Source organism: Anolis sagrei, chromosome X (genome assembly GCF_037176765.1).
Source record: "Anolis sagrei isolate rAnoSag1 chromosome X, rAnoSag1.mat, whole genome shotgun sequence".
NCBI classification, from domain to species: Eukaryota; Metazoa; Chordata; class Lepidosauria; order Squamata; family Dactyloidae; genus Anolis; species Anolis sagrei.
This window is the reverse complement of record NC_090034.1, coordinates 50,774,771-50,800,847: the sequence shown is the minus strand read 5'-3', so window position 1 is coordinate 50,800,847 and position 26,077 is coordinate 50,774,771. Positions and strand designations below refer to the sequence as shown.

At 44.6% G+C, this 26,077-nt stretch overlaps 1 protein-coding gene across 2 annotated transcripts; it reads right to left on the bottom strand.

Annotated features, from left to right (window-relative positions):
• Positions 1-654: 654 nt before the first annotated feature.
• Positions 655-25,044, bottom strand: LOC132781155 (membralin). 2 transcript variants are annotated; one of them, XM_060785158.2, is made up of 11 exons: positions 22,458-25,044; positions 21,556-21,831; positions 20,746-20,917; positions 16,751-16,861; positions 14,830-14,952; positions 12,573-12,673; positions 12,331-12,388; positions 12,114-12,197; positions 10,384-10,516; positions 10,153-10,252; positions 655-4,291 (listed from the first exon to the last, which is right to left on the bottom strand). In XM_060785158.2, the coding sequence occupies exons 1-11, from the start codon at positions 22,674-22,676 to the stop codon at positions 3,656-3,658; spliced, it is 2,013 nt and encodes a 670-aa protein (XP_060641141.2). In that variant the 5' UTR covers positions 22,677-25,044; the 3' UTR covers positions 655-3,655. The 2 variants fall into 2 exon arrangements, with proteins under 2 accessions (XP_060641141.2, XP_060641142.2); XM_060785159.2 differs by having other exon boundaries at positions 20,800-20,917; positions 22,458-25,043.
• Positions 25,045-26,077: the final 1,033 nt, after the last annotated feature.

The window sequence follows — 26,077 nt, the reverse complement described above, 5'->3', positions numbered from 1 at the left end:
AGGGGGGAGGGAGAGCATAGAAGGAAGTGAGGTGATGGATGGATGGAAGGAAGGAAGGATGGAAAGGAGAGTCCGGTGAAAGGGTGGGAGGGAAGGGTGCTACGGATTTCAGGGTACAAAAGCCCAGAGTTCAATCCTGTTTATAAGTCTTCCTCAAGAGTAGGGTTGAAGTGGCAAAGTTCTGCCCACAGTCATGAAAACATCACCTGAACAAATAATATGTTCAAAAGGGGTTTAGCGCATTGTCTGCACAGCCAACGCTCCTAAAACCAGAGAAAGATGCAGCTGCACTGCAACTCCCAAAAGCCCTAATCAAAAGCCCAGCAAGATGGGAGTTGCAGTCTAGCAACACCAAAGGGCCGTATCCCCCTTATTCCTGAACTAGATCCTACAAGGATCACGCCCAGGGTATCGCGCCAAAGCAGAAGGAAAACGACACCGAGGCAAAACCAGACCATCCTAGAATTGCATCATTATGTGTTTGGGGGAAACTGAGGCAATAAAGAGATCCTTTTTATGAAAGAGAACATCTCCATTGTACCAGGGTTTCCCCCCTTTTCTCTCTTAAGAGTGTCAGCTCTTCCCCTCCTTCAAAAATAACAACACAGATTACATTCTGACTGTGAGGACAGGAAAAGGTGCAGAGTAACGCTGTTAAGATATAGTATTTATTACATATATATATTATATATATGTATATATAAAATATATATACATACATACATTTTGTACATTAAACTGAGCGGAAATCTACTCTTCTCCTTGTGATTTGGTTTTGTTCGTGTCCCAGTTTCAAGTCTGAAAGTCCAGCTTACATTCAAACAAACCCTGTCAACAAAGTCACAGGCAGATGGTGGCTGATGGTTCTGCCAATACAATGTTGTCTAAAAAAAATCCCACTATTTTTTCCCCGTGCATTACATATCTATAAACTACCCTGAATTAAGTACAGTCTGGTCAAAATTATTGTTTTAAGTGTTAGTTTTGAACACAGCAGACTGGGGACGGATGCACCGTGTCAAAAGAACGTCAATGCCCCACTGGCGTCTTCCACAAGGTAAGGTAAAGGTAAAGGTAGTCCCCTGACATTAAGTCCAATCATGTCTGACTCTGGGGTGTGGTGCTCATCTCCATTTCTAAGCCAAAGAGCCAGCGTTGTCCGTAGACACCTCCAAGGTCATGTGGCCGGCATGACTGCATGGAGCGCCGTGACCTTCCTGCCGGAGCGGTACCTATTGATCTACTCACATTTGCATGTTTTCGAACTGCTAGGTTGGCAGATGCTAGGGCTGACAGCGGAAGCTCACGCCGCTCCCCGGAATCAAACCTGCGACCTTTTGATCAACAAACTCAGCAGCTCAGTGCTTTAACCCACTGCGCCACTGGGGGCTCCCGTCCTCCACAAAGTTGTGTGTAAATTGGAGGAAGGTTTGGAGACTTCAATCTTAGAATTGCAGTCAGAAGGGAACCCAAAGGCTATCTAGCTCAATTGCATTCCGCCATGACAACACAATCTAAGCCCTCCAAACAGATGGCCATCCGGTCTCTGCCTCAAAAACCTCAAGGAAAAACCAGCAAAACAAATTCCATTGTTGAACAGGATTATTCTTTCCAATATTTAGGTGGGATCCATTTTCCTGCCACTTGAATCCATGCTCTGTATTATAGCTTCTATACTAGAAAACAAGCTAGTCCTCAACAGGGTGTTCTTTCAAATATTTCAACATGGATCTCACGTCCCTTTCTCTTCTCCTTAGCAAGTTGCCTAAGCCACTCTCCTCTAGAGGGATCCATAGTTCCCTGACCTCTGACCCATTTGTTCGGCCTTTTCTGGACACTTTCCAGCTTGTCCATGTCCCTCTTGAAGTGGATATTATTCCAGATGAGGTTTGATCAAAGCAGAATAGATTGGGACTATGATGTAGACTAGGTATGGGAAAACCCAGGCCCAGGGGCCGGATGCGGCCCCTTGGGCTCTTTTCTCAGGCCCTCCTCTTTCACCATCCTATCCTTCTTCCTTTCCTGCTACCTTCTCTCCATCTCCTTCTCTTCCATCCTTTCGTCCCTCCTTCTCTTCCTTTCTCCTCTCTTCCTTCCCTTTCGTCTTTCCTTCCTTCTCTTCCCATTTCCTTCCACCTTTGTCCTTCCTTCCTTCTTTCATCTTTCCCTCCCTTTACTTTCCTTCCTTCCCTTTTTCCTCCTTACCTCCCTCCCTTCTTCCATCCTTCCTTTCCTTTCTTCTTCCCTTCCTTCCATCTCTTTTCATTATCCTTCCCTTCCTCCCTTTTATCCTTCCTTCCTTCCCTCACTCCCTCTTTCTCCTTCCACCCTTCTCTTCCTCCGTGTCATAGAATCATAGAGTTGGAAGAGACTTCATGGGCCATCCAGTCCAACCCCCTGCCAAGAAGCCTTCCTTCCATCACTGGGCAGCCAGTTCTCCTAGCAGGGAGTGCTAACATGCAACCCCCAAGTTAGAAAGTTTGCCTAAGCCTAATGTAGACACTATACTCCTACGGATTCCACCTAGAATCTCATTGGCCTTTTGAGCTGCCACATCACACTGTGAGCCATTTTCAGATTGTGGCCTCCAAAGATTCCTAGATCCCCTTCACGTTTGCCTTACCATTGCTGTGCTTTCCCCTCCCCATAGAATGTAAGAGAAACCGCAATCTGGGAAGGGGACAAAAATTGGCTACTGGAGGGCATTTTCTTCCATCACTTTTTATATGTGGCTCCACCAATCCATAGAACATATTTAGAAAGCCCTCATTCACCCCACATTTAGAAAAAGGCACTGGGATTGACTGGGGAGGAGGGAATCATATATCCTAACCTGCATGGAGCATATGAGAGAATCCGGTTTTGTTTGTAGAGAACCACAAGAGGGATGGGAAGATGAACCAAAGCAATATCAAGCTTGCAAGCCATACTATGACTTTCTTTGCTTAGCTGAGGACTCTTTCGCCCCAATGTATAGTTATCCTTTACCCAGCTCACCTTTTAAAACCTCAATCATAGAGAGAAAATAGTAAACCCCAAGTCTCTTATCCCATGCCTCTCCAGGACTTAGCATTTAGGAAAAGATCCATTGGAAGAATGAAAGGATGGCCCAAGCTCTGCTTTACCAAACGACCCCTCCTTGGCTTCGAAAGGAAAACCTATGCTCCAAAAGAGGCCGTTTTATTGTGAAGCGGATGCACGGTCCGAACAACAAGGCTTGGGCACTCTTTTCCCACCCCCTTTGAGTGATTTTTTTCCCCTACTTCGAGAAGGAAAAGTTTTCATTAAAGGGAGTGCCAGATTGGCACCGTCCCACCACCCATTCCCCCTTTCGCCACAGAGAAGCGTGCGATAATCCTCACTCCGTTCTGGGTCTCCCAGCGCTTCTCAGAGCCGAACCAAATGAAAACTTCCTCCTCTCATTCGAGCCTGAAAAGCATAGGCTGAAATTCAGGAAAAATCAACAAGAAGTGCCACTACATTGGAGAAGCCATGTTTAGTGGATGGGAAGGTATTCGTTCGGACACGGGAATCAATGTTCAACTACTGCTTTCGTTTGTTGTTCACATTTCCCTCAATACAACTCCGGCTGTCCCTTGGCCTTTCTTCTCCCGGAAAAGCAAGGAACGGGTGACGAGAACGTCTTCCGGGTCGGTTACAGAGAAGAGAACTTGGATTCGGGGTTGGAAGAAGTATTTTCGGGGGAGACGAGTTCGGCTTCCCCGTCAACAAGTCCGTCCTCTGAGGCTCTTCTAAACACAGAATCCCTCAACGACTGGGGAGGGGATAAAGATGGCGTCGGTGGCGCCGTGTCCGCCGGGGAAACCTCCCCACTTGATGGGACCTCAAAGGCCACCTCTGCCAAGGTGTCACTGCCGATGAGGAAGCGGGTCATCACACTGGCGGCAACGGCCATATCCGGTAAGCCACCACCAGCCGCCACATCCGGTTCGATCCCCGGGTCTAGGAAGGACCCGCTCAGGTTGGAGAGGAAGGAGGCTTCGGTGATGACGGCCGCCGTTTCTGCCACCCAGTTCATGTCGCTGCCTAAAGAAGCCACCGCAGCTGCTGCGTGGCCCTCCCCGGAGGCTTCTCCAACAGTACCGGCAGGGTCTAAATGGGGCCGGGCCCCAGCCAAGTCATTGGAAGCAACTGTCGTGTTATTATTGAGGTTGTCCTGAAGGGTGGTCTGAGCCCCTACTTGCTGATTCTGGAGCAGCATCTCCTGGATCCGGATTTGCTGTAGGATGGCTGGAAGCTCGTAATGGTGGAAGAAGTAGATCATAGAATGCTGCCAGGAAACACAAAGAGCAGAGAGAGAGAGAGATGGGATTAGGGCCACAAGTGCTGGGAAGTGAGCTCCTGCAAATGACATGGAAGAGAGGTGAAAAAAAGATGCTTCATATTGGGCTACAGCTGCCAAAATGGTTCAAACAATAGTCCCAAATTGAGATCATGAACCAAGGGCTATCTGACAGCCAGTCTGCTCTTGTCCTAACCCTCCTGACATCCAGCCTAAAAATCTGCCGAGAAGAAGACTCCATCACACTTATTCCACTGCCAAACAGTTCTGAAGTTCTTGCCTCCTCTTAGTCCGCTTGGCAGTAAACAAGCCTGTCTCCTCCTCAATGTGGCCTCCTCTCAAATATGTAAACACTAGCTTGGGTCCCTGGCGTTGCCTAGGATATTTGAAAAAGTCATTTTTTTAATGTACAAAATGCATAAAGTAGTGGATGAACTACAACTCACATCATGCCAGGTTAACCCCCCGAAACTCCATCAGTACTTAAAAGTTTGTTACATTGGGGACGTTTGCTCTGGATGCATCATTGGTGGGGTTCAGTGTGTTCTCTGACTGTAGGGTAAACTACAACTCCCACTATAGTGAGTCAGTCCCCTCAAACTCCTCCAGTAGGTTGAGTGAGTCATGGAGGTTCTGTGTGCCACGTTTGGTCCAGGTCCATCATCAGTGGAGGTCACCATTTCTCTGGTTGTAGGTGAACTACAACTCCCAGAAAAGAAGGTCAGTTCCTCCCAAACCCCTCCAGTAATCAAATTTGGGCATATCAAGTATGCATGCCAAGTTTGGTCCATATTCCTCATTGTCTGGGTTCATAGTGAACACTGGATGTAGGTGAACTACATCTCTCCCAAATCTAGGTGAATTTCTCCCAAAAAGACGTCCAGTATTTTTGGCTGGTCATGGGGGCTCTGTTTGCCAAGTTTGATCCAATTCCATTTATGTGGAGTTCGGAGTGCTCACTGATTGCAGGTGAACTATACATCCCAGTACCTACAACTCCAAAATGTCCAGGCCAATTGCCCTCAAAACCCACCAGTACTCAAATGTGGACATATCGGGTATGCATGCCAAGTTTGGTCCGGAACTATCATTATTTGGGTTCATAGTGTGCTCTGGATGTAGGTGAACTACAACTCCTCTAAATCCCTCCAAAGACCTCCAGTAATTTTTGTTGGTCATGAGGGTTCTGTGTGACAAGTGAGTTTCAGGTCCATCGTTGGTGAGGTTCAGAGTGCTCTTGGATTGCAGGTGAACTATACATCCCAGTCCCTACAACTCTTTTAATCAAGATGAATTCTTCCCAAACCTCTCCAGTATGTTCACCTGCTGATCAATTCATCTGTTTGCTGTGTGGCATAAAAAAAGGAAAGGGTGAAGGGAGAGCCAGTGGGTGGGAGCATGCAAATTCCACACCAATGGAGAGAATCAGAAACACTGGGACATCTGTGGTGGAGGAAAAGCATAAAGTCTAGATGAAATGGTCCCCGCATGAAAGCCTTCACTTGGGCGGTGAGCACTATGGTGTTTGTGGAGGACATTGGCAGGGCTCTTGGACATGTTCAGAGTGCTCACTATAACCTGCAATGTCATTGGAGGGAGGACTTTTGGTGTCTCCTGAGTAGTAAGAGCTATAGCTGTTTGTGGAGGCAGGAGCTTGTCTGTGTAAGTGGACACCCCAACCACACACACACATCTATATTTTCACTTTTATTATGTGTATAGATAGATGGCTCTCATGTTCCCTTCTTTCAGCCTTTTCTTCTCCAAGCTAAATATTCCTCGCTTCCTAAGCCATTCTTCATTTTGATGGACCTTCTCTGGACACGTTCTAACTTGTCAATATCCTTCTTAAATTGTGTGGTCCCGAACTCGACACAGGGTTATTCGAGGTGAGGTCTGACCAAAGCAGAAGAGAATGGGACGAAGACTTCAATCGATCAGCACACTAGACTCCTCTTGATGCAGCCTGGAATCGCATTGGCTGTTTTAGTTGCTGCATTACATTCCTGACTTGCATTTGACTTCGCTTATTAAGACTCCTAGATTCATTCCATATGGACTGCTTTTAAGCCAGGCATGTCGTTTTTATTGCCTGAGTGTAGTACCATACAGTTAAGGTAGTCTCCCTATGCTCCACTGCAAGACCTCGCACAAAGGTCATGGTGAGATTAGCAAGAATGGACCCCAAAGGACGTTCTCCGCTCTGCCAGCGGAGAAAAGAATGAGAGGCATCCAAGTTCCTCTCTTTATAAAGAGGGAAGACTGGGCATGGAACATAGATGAGGCCAACTCCTGTAGGGAAAGGTTCGCAAGGCTAAAGCGCAAAATGGGCCCAGGCTTGCCAGGGACATTAAAACGCTCAAAAGGGCTCCTTTGTTTACATCGGAAGAAAAAGGAAGAATAAGGAGGCAATAGGGCTTCTGGAGGAGAAGATGAGGAAATGCTGACATGAGATCGGGAAAAGGCAGAACTACTCAATGCCTTCTTTGCTTCAGTCTTCTCACAAAAAGAAAGTCGTCCTCAACCTCAGCAACATGGAATGGATGAAGGATGGGGGGAAATCCAACCCCAAAGAGGGAAACAAGTTGTCCAGGAATACCTGGCCGATCTAAACGGATTCAAGTCCACAGGGCTGTATCAACTGCATCCAAGAATATTGAAGGAAAAAGCAGAAGTAATCTCGGAACCATCTTTGAGAGTTCTTGGAGAACGAGACAAGTCCCAGCAGATTGGAGGAGGACAAATGTGGTCCCCTATCTATCTTCAAGAAGGGAAAAAAGGACAATCCCAAATCATTACCAATGTCTGGTCAGCTTCATGTTGACACCAGGCAAGATTCTGGAAAAGATCGTTAAGGAAGTGGTCTGCAAACACTTAGAAAGGAATGTGGTCATCGCTAATAGTCCAAATGGATTGATCAAAAACAAGTCATGCCAGGCTCATCGGACCACTTTTTTAGATAGTTACAAGCTGGGTAGATGCAGGGCACACCGTGAATGGAGCATATCTGGATTTCAAGAAGGCCTTCCTTTGACAAGGTCCCCCATGACTTTCTGGCAAGGAAAGTAGTCCAATGAGAAATAGGCAGATCTGAATGTAATTGGTTAAGCGAATGAACCCAGAGGGTGATTCTCCCCAATGTTTCCTCTTCATCCTGGAAAGAAGTGAGGAGTGCCATAAGCAGGGTTCTGTCCTGGCCCCGGTTCTGTTCAACCTCTTTATTCATGACTTAAATGAAGGGTTAGAAGCCTAGGTCGGGGTAAGCACCCGACCTTCAGCCCAGCTCACTGTCCACTTAAGGAGTTTGAAAACAGCTGTGAGCTGCGAGTGGAGAAATTAGGCACCCTTAAGTGGGGAGATATTTTACAGCACCATAAAGGTAATACCAGGAAAATGCTGATGATCAAAAGAAGGAGGAAGTCTGTGATCAAGGCTCTTTGTCATAGAGCAGTGTTTCTCAACCTGGGGGTCTGGACCCCTGGGGGGTGGGTCACGAAGTGTCAGAGGGCCATCGGAAAACATGGTCATGGGGGTTCTGTGTGGGAAATCTGGCCCAATTCTATCGTTGATGGGGTTCAGAATGCTCTTTGATTGTAGGTGAACTATAAATCCCAGTAACTACAACTCCCAAATGTCAAGGTCTATTTTTCACAAACTCCACCCGTGTTCACATTTGGGCATATTGGTCCAGATCCATCATTGCTTGAGTTCATAGTGCTTTCTAGAGGTAGGTGAACTACAACTCTCAAACTCTAGGTCAATGCCCACCAGAACCTTCGTATTTTCTGCTGGTCATGGGATTTCTGTGAACCAAGTTTGGTTCAATTCCATTATTGGTGGAGTTCAGAATGCTCTTTGATTGTAGGTGAACTATAAATCCCAGCAACTACAGCTCCCAAATGATAAAATCAATCCCCCCCTAACCCCACCAGTATTCAAATTTGGGTATTTGCGCCAAATTGGGTTTAGTGAATGAAAATACATTTTGCCTATCAGATATTTACATGACGATTCATAACAGTAGCAAAATTACAGTTATGAAGTAGCAACTAAAATACTTTTATGTTTGGGTGTCACCACAACACGAGGAACTGTATTAAGGGGTCACGGCATTAGGAAGTTTGAGAACCACTGTAATAGAGGATGGAGCAACAGCACCCCCCCCCCCTGTGGCCGGAATTGAGCACAACCTCCAGGACACCAAAGTTGGAGGAAAATGCCTCTATCTGTTGTCTGTCCTGTGTGTTTAATGGCATTGAATGTTTGCCGTGTATGTATTCTGTGATCCACTCCGCATCCCCTTTGGGCTGAGAGGGATCAGATATAAATGTAGTAAATAATAATAGTAATAACAACAACAAGAATAATAGAAGGTAAGATCATCAAGTTTGCAGATGGGACCAAACTGGGAGAGCCAAAACTCCAGACGTCAGGAGCAGAATTCAAAACGATCTTCACAGATTAGAGAAACGATTGGCCAAAACTTACACAATGAAGTTCAACAGGGGAAAATGCAAGATACTCCACTGAGGCAGAAAAAAGGAAATGCACAGAGACAGACTGGGGAATGATGCCTGGCTCAATAGTAGGGCGTGTGAAAAAGATCTTGGAGTACTCTAGGACAGGAAGGTGAACATAAGCAGTGTGATGCGGCAGCTCAAAAAGTCAATGAGATTTTGGCCTGCATCAATAGGAGTCTAGTGTCCAGATCCAGGGAAGTCATGCTACCCCTATATTCAGCCTTTACCTGGAATCACACTGTGTCCAATTCTGGGCACCACAATTGAAGGAAGATGTTGACAAGCCAGAATGTGTCCAGAGGAGAGCAGCTCAAAGGATCAAGGGTCTGGAGAACAATCCCTATGAGGAGTGGCTTCAAAAATCTGGACATGTTTAGCCTGCAAAAGAGAAGGCTGAGAGGAGATATGATGAGAGCCAGGTATCAAGAGTCATGGGGAAGTCATAAGGAGGAGGGAGCAAGCTTGTTTTCTACTGCCTTGGAGACTAGGACGCAATGGAACAATGGCTTCACACTACAAGAAAGAAAGGAGATGCTACATGAACATGAGGAAGAACTTCCGAACAATGAGATGGAGCTGCTCAGCAGTGGAACTCTCTCTCTGCCTCAACTGTGGTGGAGGCTCCTTCTTTGGAGTATTTGAAACAGAGGCTGGATGGCCATCTGTTGGGGGTGCTTTGAATGTGATTTTCCTGTTTCTTGGCACAATGGGGTTGGATTGGATGGCCCACCATCCAATTGGTCTCTTCCAACTCTATGATTCTATGAAGCAAGATGCAACAGAAGTGCTCTGAGAGGCCCTGTTCTGGGGCAAAACAGAAAGCAGAAAGCTAAGATTATAATGAGAAAACAACCAGACTGTAATGCTGAAGGCAGCAGGGGAAACAAAAAAGAAAAATGGATAAACTCTACCAAGGAAGCCATGGCTGCTCTGTCTACAAGAGCCAAAGAGTGGTTTGGAGGCGACAAAAAGCAAGAAAGAATGGCATCCAGGCACTGGGGATATAGTTTAAGAATTGCATTACACAATTCCTTCTCCTTTAAAGCTGACGTTGAGCCTTTAATAATAATAATCATCATCATCTTTATTTATACCCTGCCACCATCTCCCCAAGGGACTCGGAGCGGCTTACATGAGGCCAAGCTCAACAACACATCCCTTTTAGGCTAGGAAAGTCTCTCAACGCCCTTCAGACATACGAGACGACAGCTCCCAGCATCCAACCCAACCCCAAGGAAGATAGGAAAGGTTGATCTTGAATGTTGAGATGGTGTCTGATCCAACAGAGTGAAGGTTGGCACACCCTGAAGGTAGAAAAAGGTGCCTTACCTGTATGAAAAGCCAGGAGGTGACCAGCGCAAGACTGCTGTATTGCCCATTGAAGCGGTAATGGTAAGCATAGAAGGCAAAATGGTAGAGGTAGAAAAACCTGGAGGGGAGGAGAAGAGGAGGGCTTGTGAGAAACAATGGCATTGGTGCCTAAATTAGAGTATTTCCCCTCCTGATTCAAAGAGTGGTCTCTCTCTCTATTCAAAACAGACAGGCCCCCTACATCCATACCTCAGCCAGTGTCTCTTGCTGGTGTTGGTGTGGCAGCAAATGGCATCGTACTGGTCGGCCAGCCACACAATTAAGATGATGTAGAAGGCCGTGGTGGTGTCATTGAAGAACTCTGACATTATGGCTTCCATGCCTGGCAGAAGAGGAGGAAAGAAACATCAACTTTTCCAACTTCTCCAATCCAAGAAAGCATTCCCAATGATGCTGAAATGGCATTACTTCGGACCGCAGGAAGCAAGAATAGCACCATGACTCCATTTAACTGGGGAATCCTGGGATTTGCAGAGTTCTCAATATGTTTCTCTGCCGTCAAGCTGCTGTCCCTCTCCCAAAATAGCTGATACATATATTTATTCCTTTCACCATTTTCCATTTTTCGTACACCATTTCCGTTTCAGCTGCCAAACTCTCACAGTCCATTTTTAACTAGGAATTTTAAGCCCATGGCCTGTGTTTATGGCATTTTAAACTTTGCTCTGTACGTATTTCATATACTGTATATACTCGAGTTGAAGCCGACCCGAATATAAGCCAAGGCACACTAATTTTCCCACAAAAAACTGGGAAAACTTATTGATTCAACTGTAAGCCGAGGGTGGGAAATGCAGCAGCTACTGGGAAATTTCACAATAAAAAGAGATACCAATACAATTACATTAATTGAGGCATCAGTGGGTTAAATGTTTTTGAATATTTATAAAGAACTGTAATTTAAGATAAGACTGTCCAACTCTGATTGAACCATTGTTCTAACCTTCTTCAATGTAAATGTGCTTACATATCCTTCCAATAATAAATAAAATAATAAATGTAAGAAAAATAATAATAGAGTAAAATAATGGAAATGTAATAACTGTAAGAGTAAAATAAATGTAATAATGAGAATAGAGTAAAATAATAAACGTAATAATAATAGAGTACAATAATAAATGTAATGATAACAACAACAGAGTAAAATGATAAAGAACGTTGACTCAAGTATAAGCTGAGGGGGGCTTTTCCAGACTAAAAAAAGGCTAAAAAACTCAAGCATATACAGCATGTGTTTTACATAAATGTTTGATGATGAAGTGTTGTAACTATGTTGTGCTCCTCCTTGAGAAGAGGCAGATAACAATAATAACAATAATAATAATAATAATAATAATAATAATTGTTATTATTATACATTTTAATATGCCAATAGCTTTCTTCCTTTGTTTTACTTTTCACAAATATTCAGTAAGGGATTCTGGAGATGAATAATAATAATAATAATAATAATAATAATAATAATAATAATAATGCTTTTAATATGCCAAAGGGATTTTCCCCTTTGTTTTGCTCTTTGCACATGCTCAGTAAGGATTCTGTGGGTAGCTATTTACCTCACCCATTAAAAGCCAACACATACAGCTACAACATAATTTCATAAAACACAATCTGGTCTTTTTCCAGTTGACATATTCCTGAAACCCTATGTTTGTTCAGTCTTCATTTCCCATCCTGTAATGTGGATGCTGCTAAAAAGCCTCCAGCTAGACAGAGTATGAAAATAGTTGGGGGGGGGGGGGGAGACGTTGAAAAAGTCTTGGCAAAGGAAAGCGTCATGCCCAGGGGTTTTGCTAACCAAATGACAACTGTGTAAAGATCAGGAAGCTCTCCCTATCGAAACAAATACAGATTAAAGATAGCAGGTATCTTCTTCCTGTCAACCAGAGCAGACGAGGGTTCAAAGGTCGCCATCTTACCTACGAGGGCCAAAATGACCGTCAGCAAAGGGGCTGCTGGGAAAGCAATGGTCATGTTCATTTCCAGCATTTGCAGCAGGTCCACTGTGGAAGAAGAAAAGGAGTCAGAAATATCTGGCTGGGGACTACGAGCCAAAGGGGAAGCCCACGACCTGGTGAAAGAACTCCGAAACCCATCAGCTGACTAGCAGACAGGCAGAAATAGCAAGAGGCTTACCGATAAAAACGAAGATTTGGTGATGCGAGTATCGCAACAGCATGGAGACTGAGAGGGTCTGGAAAGAGAAGGGCAGCAAAACTTATTATTATTATTAATGTCTTATAATAATAATAACCCTGTTTCTTCTCTCCATAAGATTTCTGTCTGGATCACTTTTATCAACTCTCAAAAGCAGTCTTGGGAACCAACGCCTGCAAAAGTCATCAAGTCGACTCTCAACAATGAAACCAAATACTCACAAAAATCACCATGATGACGAAAGCAGCCAAGTAGGAAGTCCTGGCCATCCACATGCTGATGAAGCGGTAGTGCTCCCCAGACACCACATTGCGAAGGAACCCTGGATGCCAGTGAGAAAGGAGAAGTTGTTCAAAAAGGACCTCTGCAATTTGTCTCATGAGTTGGCTGGAAAGCCATTCATTTTGCACCTATGGATTCAATTGTCCATGCTTTAAAATATCCCCCCAAAACACCCAAAAGTAAAGCTTGAATTTGCCTCTTGGTACAACAGATGCCATTTCCTTACACTATTATAACTAATAGGACTTCAGTGTTCATGGATTTGGGTATCCAAAAGGATTCCTAAAACCAAACCCTGGAGGATATTAAAGGCCTTGTTTTTCATCACACACACAACAAAGTTCTGGAGAGATTTATCCTGCACAGAATTATGGAAAAAATAGACCCATTTATGATCCCACAGCAAGCTGGTTTCAGGAAAGGGAAAAGCTGGAAATCACAAGTGCTGAGCCTGACTCAACACATAGAAGATGGTTTTGAAAAGCAGCAGATGACTGGAGCTGTCTTCATAGACCTGTCAGCAGCCTTTGATACTGCAAATCATTGCCTTCTCCTGAGAAAAAATGTGTAATATCACAAAGGACTACTACCTCACCCTCTTCACAGCAAATCTGCTACAAAACAGAAGCTTTTTTGTTGGGTTCTAGAGTCAGAGAAACAGATGGTGAAGACAGAAGAATGGCCTGCCTGAGGGGAGCATGCTTGCTCCATCCATGCTCTTACGGCCTATTACAGGAAAAACCAGCTGATTCCTCATCCATCTAAAACGTAGACGTGTGCTTTTCACCTTAAGAACAGACAAGCATCTCGAGCTCTGAGGATTATCTGGGAAGGAATCCCACTGGAGCATTGCAACTCACCAAAATACCAGGGAGTCACTCTGGACCGTGCTCTGATTCACAAGAAGCACTGCTTGAATATCAAGCAAAAAGTGGGTACTAGAAATAATATCATACAAAAGCTGACTGGCACAACCTGGAGATCACAACCAGAAACAGTGAAGACATCTGCCCTTGCGCTTTGCTTCTCTACTGCTGAATATGCATGCCCAGTGTGGAATACATCTCACCATGTTAAAACAGTGGGTGTGGCTCTTAATGAGACATGCCGCACTATCACAGGATGTCTATGCCCAACACCGCTGGAGAAATTATACTGTTTAGCCGGTATTGCACCACCTGACATCCATCGGGAAGTAGCAGCCTGTAATGAAAGGAACAAGGCATGCACATCTCCGGCCCATCCCCTGTTCAGGTTTCAGCCAGCAAGCCAACGTCTTAAATCAAGAAATAGCTGCCAAAGGTCTACAGAGATACTTGCAGGAACACCTCAGAAAGCGAGAGTTCAAAAGTGGCAGGTTACAACCCAGAACCTCAATTAGTGGCTGACACCGGATGAGAGACTCCCTCCTGGACACACAGAAGAGTGGACAACCTCGAGGGTGCTGAACAGGCTGTGCTCTGGCACCATGAGATGCAGAGTCAACCTTAAGAGATGGGGTTACAAAGTGGAGTCTATCACATGCAAGTGCGGAGCCAAATCACAGACTACATACTGCCATGCAGTCTGAGTCCTGCCATATGTACAATGGAGGACCTTCCCACAGCCACACCAGAGGCACTCCAAGTGGCCAGCTTCTGGTCAAAGGACATTTAGTATAATGCCACATTTTTAACTTTGTTTGTGGTTTTAAATACATTATAACTGTATCCTCAATTCACTTCTGACATGATAAATAATACATACCAATCTGCTCAATTGCTGTATTAATATCTCCAAAGAATAATAACTTTATTTATCACACGCCTCTCCTTTCAGCTCGTATAGTTAAATATAGCTATAAATCCACATATTTCAACATAGTAATAACTGCAATCATAAAAGCATAGATAAAAACAAAGTTTATTTTTAATGGAACCTCATTGCCATGTTACATATTAAAACACAGTTGAAACTGCAATCACAAAAGCAAAGGAGGAGAGTTTTAATATTTCAATGGAATCCTTTGCCATTTCTTTCCAGATTCTAGTCTAGCCTCTCAGAAAACAAGATGGCGCCCTTTCAGATATTTTCCTCTCGTATTGTCTCTCACATTTTCTCCAGATGGAAACTCCCAGCATCCCCCCGCCCAAATGACTGCAGATCATTGCAGGGAAAACCCCTTAAAAAGGTAGAGTAGCCCCTCTTTCCAGTTACCTTTATTCTCTTCATTTTCAGCTAAAGCCTTGACACTGGACATGAGGATGTCATCGTAGCCTAGGAATTCATCCAGCAAAAGCCGGCTGAACCGGTCGCCAAAGCACTGGTCTCGGGTAGGATCTGGAGACAGAGAATAATAATAATAATAATAATAATCTTAATATATACACATAACAAAAGTGAAAATATGTATATGTGTATGTGGCTGGGGTGCCCACTTACATAGACAAGCTTCTGCCTCCACAAACAGACATAGCTCCCACGACTCAGGGGACACCAATGGCCCTCCCTCCAGTGACATTGCAGGTTAGAGCAAGCACCATGAACATGTCCAAGAGCCCTGCCAACGTCCCTCACAAACACCACCCTGCCCACCACCCAAGTGAGGGCTTTCATACGTGGACAATTCATAGATTTTCTTTTTTTTCCTCCACCGCAGACAGCCCTGTGTTTCCTTCTCTCTCCATTGGTGTGAAGACTGCCTCTACCTTAACCCTTTCCTATGGCACACAGCAAACAGAGAGGAATTGATCAGCAACTGAACATACTGGAGGGGGTTTGGGGAACTGACTCAACATGATGGAAGTTGTAGTTCACTCTGCATCAAGACAGAGCACTGTGATCCCCTTTCACAATGAACCTGGGCCACATATGGCACATATGGCACATGACCAACAAAAAAAAAATACTGGAGAGGTTTGGGAGGAATTCACCTTGAGTTATAGGATTTGTAGGTACTGGGATTTATAGTTCGCCTGCAATCAAAGAGCACTCTGAACCTCACCAAAAAGGGAATTGGATCAAACTTGGCATACAGAAGCCCTATGAACAACAAAAGATACAGGAGGGCTTTGGTGAAAATTCACCTTGATTTATAGGAACTATAGTTCACTTACATCCAGAGAGCACTGTGAACACAAACATGGATGGATCTGCACCAAATTTGGCACGGATACCCAATATGCCAAAATTTGAATACTGGTGGGTTTGGGGTGGAATTGGCCTTGATATTTGCTAGTTGTAGGTACTGGGATTTATAGTTCACCTGCAACCAAAGAGCACTCCGAACCTCACCGATGATGGACCTGGACCTAACTTGGGACACAGAACCCCCATGGCCAACTGAACGTACTGGAGGGATTTGATGAAACTGACCCACCATGGTGGAAGTTGTAATTTCATCCTGCAGCTGGAGAGCATACTGAACTCCACCAATGCAGCATCTAGAGTAAACTTGCCCAACATGACAAACATTAAGTATTGATGGAGTTTCAGGGGGTTAAACTGGCATGATGTGAGTTGTAGTTCATCCACAACCTTATGCATTTTGTAAAATAAAAAAATGACTTCTTCTAATAACCCAGGCAACACGGGGTACCCAAGCTAGTATTAAATAATAACCATTAAAAGCCAGCCAAGGTGGAGTGTCATATCAATTTCATTTCCATCCATCATCATAATATGCTCTTTTTATGATCAGGAAATAATAATGTGCTCTTTTATTTATTATTATTAAATCATCATCATCATCATCATCATCATCATCATCATCATCATCTGTTCTTTTTATGGCCAGGAAATAATAATAATAAATGTGCTCTTTCTATGGCCAGGAAAATAGACATATGAAAGGTTACTGTAGAGTTTCTTGGTAAGATTTGTTTAGAATCTGCCCAAGAAACTTTTTACTGTTTTGCCATGGCCTTCCCCTGAGAGCGAGACTTGCTCAAAGTCACTCGGGGAGTTTCAACAGCTAAGTGGAGATTCGAACTTTGCTCTCCAGAGTCCAATATCCAAATATTACAATCTCAATGGGGAACAGAGCTCTTCAAACACGAAGTATGTCTTCCTGGCTCAAGGAGCTGTTCAGAGCAGCTACATCTCACAATTGTCTGAGAAGCCCAAAAAGGACACTCACCTAACGTCACCACCATGACGGGAATGCTGAGGCGCTGGCGGGTGCTTTGGGACAAGCGCAAGAAGCCGTATTCGAAGGAATACTCCACAATGTACTCCTCTTGGGGCCAGACTGGGAAACGAAAGGGAAGCAAAGCAGTGTTAAAAGGAGGGCTGCACCATGGGCCAGCTTTCGTTCGCATCCATCCAAGCTCAGTGTTTCAAGTCGGCAAAGAGATCGCAAACGAGGGCCTTTTTCTTGGTTACGTTATGTACCAAATAGACAGTATAATGAACAATATGTTAAAACAGGCAGTATAATATACAACCTACTAATCCATTTGTATCCCGCCTTTCTCCCGCTATAGGAATTCAAGGCGGCAAACGCAATAAAAACCAAGCAAATGCGTTGAAATATGAATAGAAAGATGAAAAGACAATTGGCTCCTTTGTGTCACACAACAGAGAAAGATGACAATACATTTATATATTGTCATAGTTTTAACTTAGAAGCTGCCTTGAGTCCCCACTTTTGGATAAAAGGATAAGAGACAACAATAACGATGGCAAGAACAATAATGACGATGCCAACAATGCCAACAACAACCTCTTCCCCACTGCATTCTTTTTATGAAAGTAGCCTGGACTACTCCCGCTCCTCCCCCCATAGATACCCTAACCAAGCCCCATTTCCCACAGTACCCTGGTCAGATAGGGGCCTTTTATCTGAAATGGTAAGAGTGGCATGTTCTGCTGCCTGGAGTGCATTGGGGTCTCCTTCCCTCTTTCTCCTCTCTTCCTTTGCTTTTTCTTTCTCTTCTCCTCCCTTGCCTGCCTTCTTTCCTTCTCTTCTCTTCCTTTCCCTGCTCATCAGCAGTTCCTTTGACTTCTTTCTCTTGCCCTTCTTTCATTTCTTTTCTCTTCTCTTCCCTTTGCCGTTTCTCTTGCCTTTCCTTCCTTCCCGTTTCTCTTCTTTCCCTTTTCTCTTGCTTTCCTTCCTTCCTTCCTTCCTTCTTCCCTTCTCTTGCCCTTCCTTCCCTTTTCTTTCTTCCCTTCCTTTTTCTCTTCCCTTCTTTCCTTTCTTTTCTCTTCCTTCCCCTTGCCTTTTCTTTTACTTGTCCTTCTTCCCTTCCTTTTCTTTTACTTGTCCTTCTTCCCTTCCTTTTCTCTTGCCCTTTCTTCCTTTTCTCTTCCCTTCCTTCACTTTGCCTTTTCTCTTGCTCTTCCTTCTTTCCTTCCTTTTCTCTTGCCAATCCTTCCCTTTTCTCTAGTTCCTTCCTGTTGCCTTTTCTCTTGCCCTTCTTTCTTTCCTTTCTTTAATCTTCTCTTCCCTTCCTTCTCTTTGCCTTTTCTCTCACCCTTCCTTCTTTCCTTCCTTTTTCTCTTCTCTTCCCACCCTTTCCTTTGCCTCCTTTTCCCTTGCCCTCCTTCTCTTACCTTTTCTCTTCTCTTCCCTTCCTTTGCCTTCTTTTCTCCTGTCCTTCCTTCCTCCTTCCTTTTTCTCTTCTTTTCTTTTGCTTTCTTTTGTCTTTCCTTAGCCAGCCTCCTCCTGCCACTTGAGGATTAGGAGGACCCTCTCCAACCCTGTTCCCCCCATCTAGGGTTTAGTGGGTTTGGAGCAGTGGTTCCCAACCTTTTATTGAATCTGATTCTCTTGAGTTTTGGTGTAAAAAAAAACCCCAATGTTTTGTATTAATTATGTTCATTGACTTTGTAATTGTAATGATTATTATGGATATTGGTGTACTTATGTGTTATGACACGATATGTGCAGTTGTGTAGGCCACCCCGTGTCTCTTATTGGGAGATGGTGGCGGGATATAAATAAGTACTACTATTACTGTTGAAACTTGTGGACCCTGCTAACAAGAAAAAAAAATCAAAGTAGTCCCTGACCAAAAAAAAACTTGGGAACCACTGCTCTAGAGTCAGAGCACACTGCTCAAATCATGAACAAATGACACATTTGTTCTTAAAATAGAACTTCCATATAAACAGCAGAAGTCCTTATTTCAAGAGCGAGTTCTTCCTTTGTTTGTTCAAAATAAAATGGTTGTGTCACAGTAATTATTTGACAAATTACAAGAAATTCATTAAAAGACAGTGTGATAAATTCCTCAAAGAGGCATAGAGATGACGACCGGTCCCCAATTCTTTGCAGAACCCCCGATTCTAAATCTTTTCATCTAAACCAGAACTCTTCCAACCTGTGCCCCTTCAGGTGTTTTGGTCTTCAGCTCCCAGAATTCCTTTCCATTGGATAAGCTGGCAAGGGGTTTTGGGAATTGCAGTTCCAAACACCTGGAGGGTCAAAGGTTGGAAGAGGCCTGATCTAAATGATCGAATTAGGGACCGCGGTGGCACAATGGGTTAAACCCTAGTGCTGCTGAACTGTTCATCTGAAGTTTGGCAGTTCAAATCTGTGAGACAGGGTGAGCTCCCACTGTCAGCCCCAGCTCCTGCCAACCTAGCAGTTTGAATACATGCAAATGTGAGTAGATCAAAGGTACTGCTTCACTGGGAAAAGGCAAAGATACACTCCAAGCAATCTTGCCTGCCACATGACCAGAAAGTGCCTATGACAATACAAGCTCCTTGGCTTGGAAACAAAGAAAAGCACCTTCCCCAGAGCCAGAAATGAGCACCGCTTCCAGAAGCCGGAAATGAAAGGGGCAGCCTTTGTCTGTCTATTTTTGATTTACTGTACTTCCATTTGTAACAAGGCATTAAATGAGAAGGGGGGGGGGGGAATATAAAGTGTTGTTGTTGTTGTTGTTGTTGTTGTTGTTCTTATTGCCATTTGATGGCTTTGGATTGCATGCTATGAAAGATTGTAGTTTTGCAAGGTGTTTTGCCTTCTTTACCCAAGAGGTCCAGTGCTCTGGCAAACTACAATCCCAGGACTCCATAGCAGTGACCCATCGCAGTTCACGCAGTGTCAAACTGCATTAATTCTACAGCATCCCAAGAAGTGTCTGTTTTAGGAAGAACATTGTTTCTCAACCTTCCTAATGCCGCAACAGTTCATGTTGTGGTGATACCAACCATAAAATTATTTTCATTGCTAATTTGGGAGTTGTCGTTGCTGGGATTTATAGTTCACCTACAATCAAAGAGCATTCTGAACTCAACCAACAATGGAACTGAACCAAACTTGGCACACAGAACTCCCATGACCAACAGAAAATACTGGAAGGGTTTGGTGGGTATTGACTTTGAGCTTAGGAGTTGTAGTTCACCTACATCCAGAGAACACTGTGGATTCAAACAATGATGGATCTGGATCAAACTTAGCACGAATACTCAATATGCCCAAATATGAACACTGGTGGAGGTTGGGGAAAATAGACCTTGACATTTGGGAGTTGTAGTTGCTGGGATTTATAGTTCACCTACAATCAAAGAGCATTCTGAACCCCATCAATAATAGAATTGGGCCAAACTTCCCATACAGAATGCCCATGCCTTGAAGGGTCTAACTAACGCAAACCTCCCTCCAGCCTCACACATTCTCCCTCACCCACACATGCACACCACGCTGCCATGCACCGAGTACACCTGCTCTCCCCTGCCTGCTTGGAGTCTCAGACACAGCCCTCTTGACTTAGAGGCAGCCGAGACGCCGGACAAACATAGCAGAGAGGGATTTTGTGGGAGGATTCACCATCTGTTTCCAAAAAGGAAGGGAAGGACAGGCAGAGAGATCTTCAACCTTCTCTTTTCTGATGACCTTCTCTGTCAAAGACCATCAGAAATAATGTTTTTTGATGGTCTTTGGCAGCTTCTCTAAAATCCCTTTGCGACCCCCGCAGGGGTCCTGACCCCCAGATTGAGAAACGTTGAGGTAGAGTCTCGTTCATGAGCATGGTTGAGATTTCACTGGGAGATAACGAAGAGATGGAGAGAGGTGGAATGGGAATTCTAAAGGGATGGAAAAGATGAGAAGATAAGGGAAAGATGCAAATGAGCCCGAAAGGGGGTGGGGGAGAGGAAGGGGAGCCATATAAGTGCCTTTACCTGCTTTGGCTAGCATCTCAAACTCGGACACAGTCTCGCTGAGGGGCTCCATACCTTTAGAAGCCGTCTCGTCAGTGAAAGAGAACTCCTGGCTTTCGTTGGGGGCCAGCACTTTGGCGCCGTTCAGCCGCGAGGGCTTGAGGTAGACCTTCGGTTCAATGTCCAGCTCAAACTGGAAACAGGAAAGGAGAAACGCATTATAGAAACCCCAAAGTCAAAAGAGACCCCAAGGGCCATCCAGCTCAACCCTCTCTTGACACAAACCAAGCCTTCCCCAGCCAGCAGCTTCTTCCAAACAGTGCTTCTTTGGGGTCCTATTACCAAGGATAGCCATTATTAGGCTAGTTTGATTGCTCCAGTGCTTTAATCCCCTCGTCGGAAGGGATAGAATGGGAAGGCGTATGGAGAGAATTAAGTGAAATTAAGAAGCAAATAGAGTGAGTTAAATCTGGAGGGGATTTCTCACACTAATCTGGACTTCGCTCCTGTTTGCTCGTGTGGAACGAGAACATGGGGAGGGAATAATTTTTAAATGGTGAATTCCTGCGCAAACGTGAAAAGTTTTTAGTCCAAGGTGAGCCCAGCAAATTTGCATGAGCCAGTTCTTTCCTCTGAAATATCGCCTGGGATTTGTTGCGGGTTTCCCATTCGAGGACTAACTATAGGTGGCCTTGCTTCTCCTACAAGATCAGATAGGATAGAGCTCCTTTAGGGTAGGGGACACTCAACACACAATAATAGAAAGTCAAGTGGTAACACCCACGTGAAAAGGTCCACCAGAAGGAACAGGGGGAAAGGGCATCCCAATACCTTGATGGAGCTGTTCTGGAACATCTCCACGGTCATCTCTTCTTCCTCCTCCTCCTCTTCTTCCTCCATTGCCGTCGCTGGCTCCACTGCCATTCCAGGGAACCGGTCGTCCTCACAAAACTGGAGGAAGATGGGAGCGCGGCTGGAGTTGCGCTGGATCTCAACCCTCAGGATGCCGTCCCGGGGCCACTTGTCCCGAACGTGTTCCAGGCAGTTTATGGGGGAGCGGGAGAAGGCGATGTGAATGTAGGCCAGGATGAAGAGCACAAACAGAGCCTGCAGGACACAGACCAAGGAGGCTTTTAAACAGAAGCTAGATGGCCATCAGCATGGCAGGGGGTTGGACTAGATGGCCCATGTGGTCTCTTCCAATTCAATGATTCTGGGCAGCTTGGAGGATGTTGACAACCCAAGCAGCCCTGTTGCACAGAATGACAGAGTTGGAAGAGACCCCAAAGGGCCATCCAATCCAACCCCGATGGGCCATCCAGGCATAGATATGATTTAATGTGTTGTCGAAGGCTTTCATGGCCGGAATCACTCTAAAAACAGAATTCCAGACAGGAAACAATCTAGGCCACCTAACAACTCTTAACAAACGATCCCCACAGGCAGGAAGCAGACATGCAAGGTCATTCAATGTTAATTAATGTGGCCAACTGCAACATTCCCACTTGCCTCCAACAGACGAGAGTTCTTTTTTCCACCCTAGACATTCCACAGATATATAAACCCCACTTGCCTAGTTTCTCACAGACCTCACAACCTCTGAGGATGCCTGCCATTGATATGGGCGAAACACCAGGAGATAATGCTTCTGGATCAGAAAGTTCGGGGACAGCCCAGAAAACTTGCAACAACTCACTGTAATATTCTGTTATGTCCCTCCCTATCTGCCTTACCTTGAGGAGAACAAAGAACTCAAATACGCGTCGAAAGGATGGTGGGAAAAGGCGGGCATAGGTCACGGCCATCTTGAAGAAGAGTGCATGGAAAAGGCGGTCCCGAACATTGATAAGTGGGTTCTGGTTGAGGTTGCGGACCCCTCGGTTGTTCCCTGGGGGTCCTCCGACATTATTGTTGGTGGGATGATGGGGATTGTTGGCCTGATTGTCCGACATCCTTGATGGCTTCCTGCAGACTTGCTTCCGAGTATTTCCAAGCTTTAAATATCCAGTTTTGGCCTGTGCAAATGCCAGTCCGCAAGCACAGAGCAATCAGAAAGGCACTCAATAAAGAAACTTTAAAAAACAAGAGTACAGGGAATTGCTTCTCAACGGAGAGTACAGGGTATTGCTCTCAGGAAACCCCTCAAAAATAAAAATACTAGCTAGGAATGAATGTCCTAGAAACTGAGTAATAGACAAAGCAACGTTTCATTAAAATAGAAAGTTGGGGGAATTGCCTTGATAACATTAGGATGGAAGCCCAAAAGAATGCAGTAATTTAAGTCGTTTAGATGTTGAGCATCATAAATATGGATTAAACGAAACTTTTAGGGCCTGGGATGTCCTAAAACGCAAAACAGAAAAGGATGAGATGGAAATATGACTCGCTAGAAGGAAAGAAAGAGTGTGGGAATATTTGGAAGCACCTGTTTTTTAGATGAAATTACTCCCAGGATGTCAAACTGAATGAAAGGGAATCCAATGTGAGAAGAAACAGAAAATTGCCCTTTTGTTTTGTTTTTTTGAGGGGGGAAATTAGATATTCAGAAGACATTCAAATGGTGTGTGAATTGAAAGCAAAATAAGGAATCAGATTTGAAAAAGAATAAATAAAAGTGAAGGAATAGCTCAAAGAAGCCGAAGAAGGGGAACAGAGATTTCAAAAAGGATAAAGTGAGAGAAAAGTAATAGCTATTTCAGAATATCCAAAGAGTAGGGAATAAATAAAGTGGGAAGAAAGAAATAGCTACCTCAGAATATCTATTTAAATATAGATTTAAATAGAATAAAGTGAAAAGGAATAGCTATCTCAGAATATCAAAAAGAATATAAATTGAGAAAGGAATACATAAAGTGAAAATAAAATAACAGCAACTTCAGAAGAGAAGAAAATAGATTGAGAAAGGAATAAATAAAGTGAGAGGAAAGCAATAGTTATTTTAAATCAAGTGAAAAGAAAAGACAACCTTAGAGAATATAGATTGAGAAAGGACTATACAAAGTGGGAAGAAAAGAATGGCAACCTCAGAATTATCTGAAGAGGAAAATGTAGACAGAGAAAGGAATAAAGTGCGAGGAAAGGAACAGATAACTCAGAATATCTATTTAAATATAGATTTAAATAGCATAAACAAGATGGGAAGAAAAGAATGGCAACCTCAGAATTATCTGAAGAAGAGAATATAGATTTAGAGACTGAAGAGGAGGCTATAGATTGAGAAAAGAATACATACAGTGAAAAGAAAAGAACAGCAACTTCAGAATAAGAGGAGAATATAGCTTGAGAAAGGAACAGCTATCTCAGAATATCCAAAGAGAATATAGATTTGGAAAGGAATAAAGTGGGAAGAAAAGAACTACAACCTCAGAATTACCCGAAGAGAAGAATATAGATTGAGAAAGGAATAAAGTGAGAAGAAAGGAACAGCGATCTCAGAATATCCAAAGAGGAGAATGTGGATTTGGAAAGGAATAAAGTGGGAAGATAGAATTATCTGAAGAGAATACAGACTGAGAAAGGAATAAAGTCAGAAGAAAGCGGTGTGAACTGCTAGAAAAGAAAAAGACGTGCAAAGAAAGGGCTTTAAAGGCCTCAATGGAAGCAAGGACCTCAAAGCCTTCCCTTAAATGGAGAAAAAAATGACAACAGAGGCGTCTGAGTGAAGGGGAAGGCTTTTTCCTTCTCACTTTTACAGCAAGGAGGCAGTAAGGTGAGGCCCAACCCTGGAAATAAACAAGAAGCTGAGGAATGAAGCTGGGGGGCCTAAAAGGGAAGTCAAGAGATTTGGGGGGGGGGGGAATAGACCGCTTTCTTTCCCTTTTCCAAAAGGAATCGATGGGGCCTAGTGGAAAATGGGCCTTTCCCCCCTCAAAGGCCTTGGTTTGTAAAGGATATTAGGCAGAGAAAAACACACACAAAAGGAAAAGAAGAAGCGAAGGCGTAGCATGTCAAAGGAAGGCCTGAAGCCTTCCCTAAAGTAGTCAATGGGTAAAGAGCCCCCCAAACGCGACCTAGCATCCCTGGGAGGCCTGGAGCCTGAGCTAAAGTAGTCAATGGGAAAAGAGGCCCACAGAGTCAGGGTTTGAAAAAAGGGGCGAAGGGAAAGGACGGGGTTCGCAAAAGGCCCCCGAGGCCTCCTCTCCTCCGCCTCCCACCTCCGGGGGGTCTGTCTGCGTTTTGGGGGCGCCCCCCGAGCCACCCCGTCTTCTGCCCAGTGGCCTCTCAATCCCCCTTCGCGTCCGGCAAAGCGGCCGCCATTTTGTTCGGCTCCGGCCTCCTCCTAAGAGCCGCGGCGGTGACGTCAGCAGAGGGCGGGCGGGGCCTACGTGAAATAAAGGGCGGAGACACGCGAACGGGCTTCTGGGAGGAGAAGGGAACTCCAGCAAGGCCTGTGGCCAAAGGGGCTGCGGTCGAGGTTGGCAGCAGAGTGTTACTTCCGGTCCTCAATCGACACTTTGAAAATCTATATAAATAAAAATGTAATGTTTGTGGGATTAACAGAACTCAAAAACCACTGGACGAATTGCCGCCAAATTTGGACACAAGACACCTAACATACGACCCCTCTGTTACGCCAGCTCCACTGGCTGCCGATTAGCTTCCGAGCACAATTCAAAGTGCTGGTTTTGACCTATTTATTTTATTTCCTTTATTTCTATACCGCATTTTTCAGCTCAATCAGGCGACTCAATGCGGTTTACACGATACAAGTTATCACAACAAAGTCATAAGCAATTAAAACACATCATATACAGCAGACAAAATCAACAACAATTATTATCAAATCATATCATAACGTCTCAATGAAATCAGATCCGTTCTCATAATCCTTGTGCCATTCCTATGTTCGATTTTACCGTCTTCCTGAGTTCAGTTGCACTGTTTAACCAAACGCTTGTTCATAAAGCCAAGTTTTATCCTTCCTCCGGAACGCCAGCAGCGAAGGGGCCTGTCTGATGTCTACAGGTAAGGCATTCCATAGCCGAGGGGCCACCACCGAGAAGGCCCTGTCCCTCGTCCCCACCAAACGCGCCTGTGACGCAGGCGGGACCGAGAGCAGGGCCTCCCCAGACGATCTTAATGTCCTAGTCGGTTCATAGGTGGAGATGCGTTTGGAGAGGTAGGTGGGGCCGGAACCGTTTAGGGCTTTATAGGCTAACGCCAGCACCTTGAATTGTGCCCGGTAGCAGATTGGCAGCCAGTGGAGCTGGCTCAACAGAGGAGTGGTATGCTCCCTGAGTGCCGCTCCCGTTAGCAACCTGGCTGCCGAGCGCTGGACCATCTGAAGCTTCCGAGCAGTCTTCAAGGGCAACCCCACGTAGAGCGCGTTGCAGTAATCTATAATGCCCTAAAC